Genomic DNA, 4,393 nt, shown 5'->3' with positions numbered 1-4,393 from the left:
GGCTGGACCGATGGCGCTCAAATTTGGTACACAGTTAGGGGCCAGTTAGTAGGGTGCCGTGCACAAGTCAGTTGGGACCCATTTTGCACGTGCGCACGTGCAGGGTGCCGCTCCCAGATCTCGAGAACGGCTGGGCCGATTGTGCTCAAATTTGGCACATCGCTAGAAACCGGTCAGTAGGGTGCCGTGCACAAGTCAGTTGGAGGTACTCCCTCGAAATTTCGCACGTGCAAGACTCACCCCCTCGCTCGCTCCGTTAGTCGCCCCAAAAGGCGCTATACTGGTGTTAGCCATATACAATTGGAAAAAGTCTCAACTCAAATCTAGCCTCAATTCATGCATTGTCGCGTGGGATGGCTATGACATCGCACTATAGTCTGTTCCATATCAAGCTTGCAGTTGGAGTTTCTTCGGCAGATCGCTCCTCCTCTCAAGGATTTGCGCTTAAAATGTGAGCTGTATATACAGAAATCACGCACTGCTTTCAGCAGGGCACTTCGGCTGCAAACTTGAAACGGAACAGAGTATAGAGATGTCGCTAGTTGGTGGGCCGATTCGTGTAATACACTTGGCGAATACGCCGCCCGGCCTCGGCTAGGGGGGGGGGGGGGCGATGGGGACAAACTCTTATCATGTATGCTATATTGAATCGCCGTTAGCGATCACATGAGTGAGTAAGGTGCAAGTGGCAATCACCACCGGCGTGTTATGGGACGTGGCGAGGAACGGGCGAGACAAAATGGCGCCCGGCGCCCGGGGGGGGGCGGGGGGTAATCTCCCCATGCACGCGGTGAAAGCCGTCGACAGACCTAGTTAGGTAGCAGGGAATGTCCAGTAACATAACTGCAGTTTTTCGCCGGCGAGGGGCCATCGCGACCACAGTAGGATCCTACATAGTTTTACTCTCGCTGATGCACATTGGTGTGGAACTCGTTCAGCGTAGGAAGACTATGGTGGTGATGTTTGCCAGCGCCGCCTTTCTTTCACGGATTTTGTTTTCTTGTTGGATTTTGCTGCTCACATATCGATTATACCTAATAATTCCATTGTCGTGGTAACATGCTTGGGGAGGGGCAAACATTGGCATTATTTCCTTTCCCATTAATATTAAAGTAATGCCTGATTATCTCGTCTAGTGCTGCCATCTGTCGAATGTTGTTCTCCCTAGTTGTTCTTCCTAGGGGTCGCCGCAGTCTGCCCCGCCGCAGTCTGCCCCGACACTAATGTTCCGTGATTATCGCCGGCTCTAATACGGTCCCATTACTGCCTACCGAATATGCACATGATTCAATTCTTCAATGATTCAATGCAATACCAGTGACTCCGGACAACTCCGGCTGATTACGACGCTCGCTTCGCTCGCTGCGTAATCAGCGCGAGGCATTTGTAACGGATTTATTTGTTAACAAAGTTGCTACTCAAAGCTCACTTTCTGTAGCCACATTTCACGCTTTAAAATAAGACGAGGAAAACAAGCGCAAACAGCAAACACATTAACAATGTAGCGACCACTTTGACGTCGGAATGGCGGCCGGCGGGCCGTGGCGGCGCCGTCGCCGAGCCCTGGGGCGGCGCGGCACAGCTGGTGAGCGAGGCTGCAGTGGCCGGTCGCACCACTGTCCGAGGCGGCGCGCGGCACTCACATCTCGTCGTCGTCCAGGAGATCTTGTTCGGGGAAGTGGCCGACGGTGACGGCAGCCGGTCGCACCATCAGCCCGTACTTGTCTGCACACTCGAAGTACTGCTTACCGCCGACACTGTCACCAGGGGGGGGGGGGGGGGGTAAGAGATCGTTTTTGCCTTTGCATGGCACTGTGCGCAGTCGAGAGGACGAACATTGCTGCTCGCAGATGGGACAATTAAAATAGGCGCCAAGCGTGAGCTGACAATGCCCATTCGTAAAGCTGCAGAGACTATGCATTTATCAGGGTATATACAACAACGGGTACGCCAACGACGCGAAAAGCGCCCATTTTACCTGGACAAGTTACAGGGTAGGTGATATATTTTTTTGTATATGGAGAAAAGAATATTTGACTAATTCACAAAGCAGTTATATTTAAATTATGTACCAGAAATAACGCACTAACCTCAATTTAAAACTCAGTCTTAAGTTAGTTGAAAGCTGGCATAGCTGATACTAAGATGGAAGGAATCGATGGAAGGCAGAAAAGGGGAGGGCGGTTGAGGGGAGGGGAGGGGTTCGATGACGATCAACTGCCCACCTGCCGTTGTTCTTGCCCACAGGCTCATCACACTGGACACCGACCCAGATACCAGCGCTGAATTCAGTCGGCCCTGGGAACAGAACGCCGGAAACTCGGACCAATCGACAAGAAAACAGTAACAGCCAGTCCCCTGTTTCCCGCGCCCGTCCCGTCCGCCATAGTCCGTGGGTTCCGTCAGTTCCCTTCGTCCTGTCCGTTTCCTATGATTCGTCCACATTGTTCTATTATGTATCCGCTCCACTCTACTGTCGATCCTAGTACGAACCCAAAACCATTCCTGTCCCACCTTAGCACCCAACCATCCCGTCCGTCCGTCCGTCCGTCCGTCCTCTCTCGCTCTCTGGCTCTCTCTTTGGCTCTCTCTCTGTCTCTCTCTCTCTCTCTCTCTCTCTCTCTCTCTCTCTCTCTCTCTCTCTCTCTCTCTCTCTCTCTCTCTCTCTCTCTCTCTCTCTCTCACACACACACACACACTCACCGCAGAAGCGGACTGTGCCGCGCGCAGGCAGCTGGGCTGGCCGCGCCACCTGGCACCGGTCGCCGACGCTGATGCCGGCCGCCCTCTGCTCCTCCTCCTTGTGTCGACGCTCCTTTTCGGCGGCCAGGCGCGCCATCTCGGCCTGGTCGTACTTGCCTTGCTTGGTGCGCTCCAGGTACGCCCTCAGAGTGTCTGAGACAGAGTGCCGCGGCAGGCGGTCAGTGGGCCGTTGGTTGATTAAGACAGCCAAAACTTTTCACTGTTCAGAGGCCAGTTTTACCAACAGAAAAATAGCAGCCCGGCGCAATTTTTCTGTCAAAAACCAGCCGACGAGTTTCACCAACCAGGCGAAAAAATATCCGCCGGCGTGAAAATATCAGCCAGAAAAATAGCCAACGAGTTTCACCAACGGCAAATGCGGCATTAATGGAGTGTTTATCTCACTGAACTCTATAATGTGGAATGCGCATCGGCCGCCAAATGGTGTCCAACGGTGCCGCCATGTTGCGCAGACCAGAAAGCGGCCGCCGCCTGTGCTGGGGAATAGGGAATTCGGGACCTCGATTTACGTTTGCGGTCGCTGCATCCGTTACGCTCAAGCTATGTGGACACGGAGCCCGGCATCTTACGCAGAATTGAGTGGAGAACAAGATGAAATCCTAAAAAATCATCAGCTATAAGGAACTAATACGTTAAACCCTTATAAGTCAATGGGGAAATATGAAAATTGTTATTTTGGCGCCGAGAATGATCTGAAACTATCTCAAGCATATAAAATCATGATTTCATGCACTCTTTGCAAGGTCCTATGCTTCATATTTGCATTGTTGCCCTTGCGTGACGTCATTCGTGACGTCACAAGGGTCACCATTTTCTTCAATAACTCCCGATCAAATTGAGCTAGCGAGTCGGGAAAGCCACCAATGGACTCCGGAAGACCTGCCGAATCGAATGATATGCGACATGACCTCTTTCGACCAGCTTCGTGACCTGGGGGTGCTGACCTGACCTTGACCTGAGGTCAATACCCTAAGTTGACCTGACCCGAACAAAAAGTATATCACTCGATGCGCCTGAGCTAGCTGAACACGATGATATCAAAATCGCGGCTCTACGGCCATTTTTGGCGAAGTTATTTACCAAAAACCGAACCCGTGCCTTAGATCACTTGACCTGACCTCAGAGGTCACCGGTTGACCTGAGACCCTTACAGCGGGTTCCTACCAGTCACTCTGCATTATACTTTGCCGCATACGACCACTTTACCGCTTAATTCTAGTTTAATTAGCGGTGCATTAGCGAGGTGGGTTTCAACCAACCCCCTCGGCCGGGGCAAATGTAGGTCAGGCGAGTGAATTTGAGGAATTCTGAAGATACGATCGTGTTCCCCACTCAATTCTGCGTAAGATGCCGGGTTCCGTATCTACGTAACTTGAACGTAACGGATACGGCGGCCGCAAACGTAAATCGAGGTCCCGAATTCCCTATTCCTCAACACAGGCGGCAGCCGGTTTCTGGTCTGCGCAATATGGCCGCCACCGTTAGACACTACGGCCAATAGGTATCGGGGTTACATGAGCACAGTAAATACGTATTTAGCCGCTAATTCGAATTAGGAACGCATTACCGACTCATGTAGCCACCTGCTAGTACGAATCGGCGATCCGATCCGCGGTTACATGAGCAAAGC

At 52.1% G+C, this 4,393-nt stretch overlaps 1 protein-coding gene across 1 annotated transcript; it reads right to left on the bottom strand.

The window, feature by feature from the left end:
• Positions 1-1,383: 1,383 nt before the first annotated feature.
• LOC122376912 (tubulin-folding cofactor B-like) lies at positions 1,384-2,955 on the bottom strand (the record flags this gene model as incomplete). Its single annotated transcript, XM_043356895.1, has 3 exons — positions 1,384-1,757; positions 2,226-2,298; positions 2,704-2,955. Coding segments are annotated over 3 exons (443 nt in total), but the record flags the coding sequence as incomplete, so codon positions are not given.
• Positions 2,956-4,393: the final 1,438 nt, after the last annotated feature.

The sequence above is a fragment of the Amphibalanus amphitrite genome, unplaced genomic scaffold, assembly GCF_019059575.1.
Source record: "Amphibalanus amphitrite isolate SeventyFive unplaced genomic scaffold, NRLGWU_Aamphi_draft 002397F_arrow, whole genome shotgun sequence".
In the NCBI taxonomy this organism is placed as follows: domain Eukaryota; kingdom Metazoa; phylum Arthropoda; class Thecostraca; order Balanomorpha; family Balanidae; genus Amphibalanus; species Amphibalanus amphitrite.
Note: the sequence above shows the minus strand (reverse complement) of the source record. Positions and strands in the feature narration are given on the sequence as shown.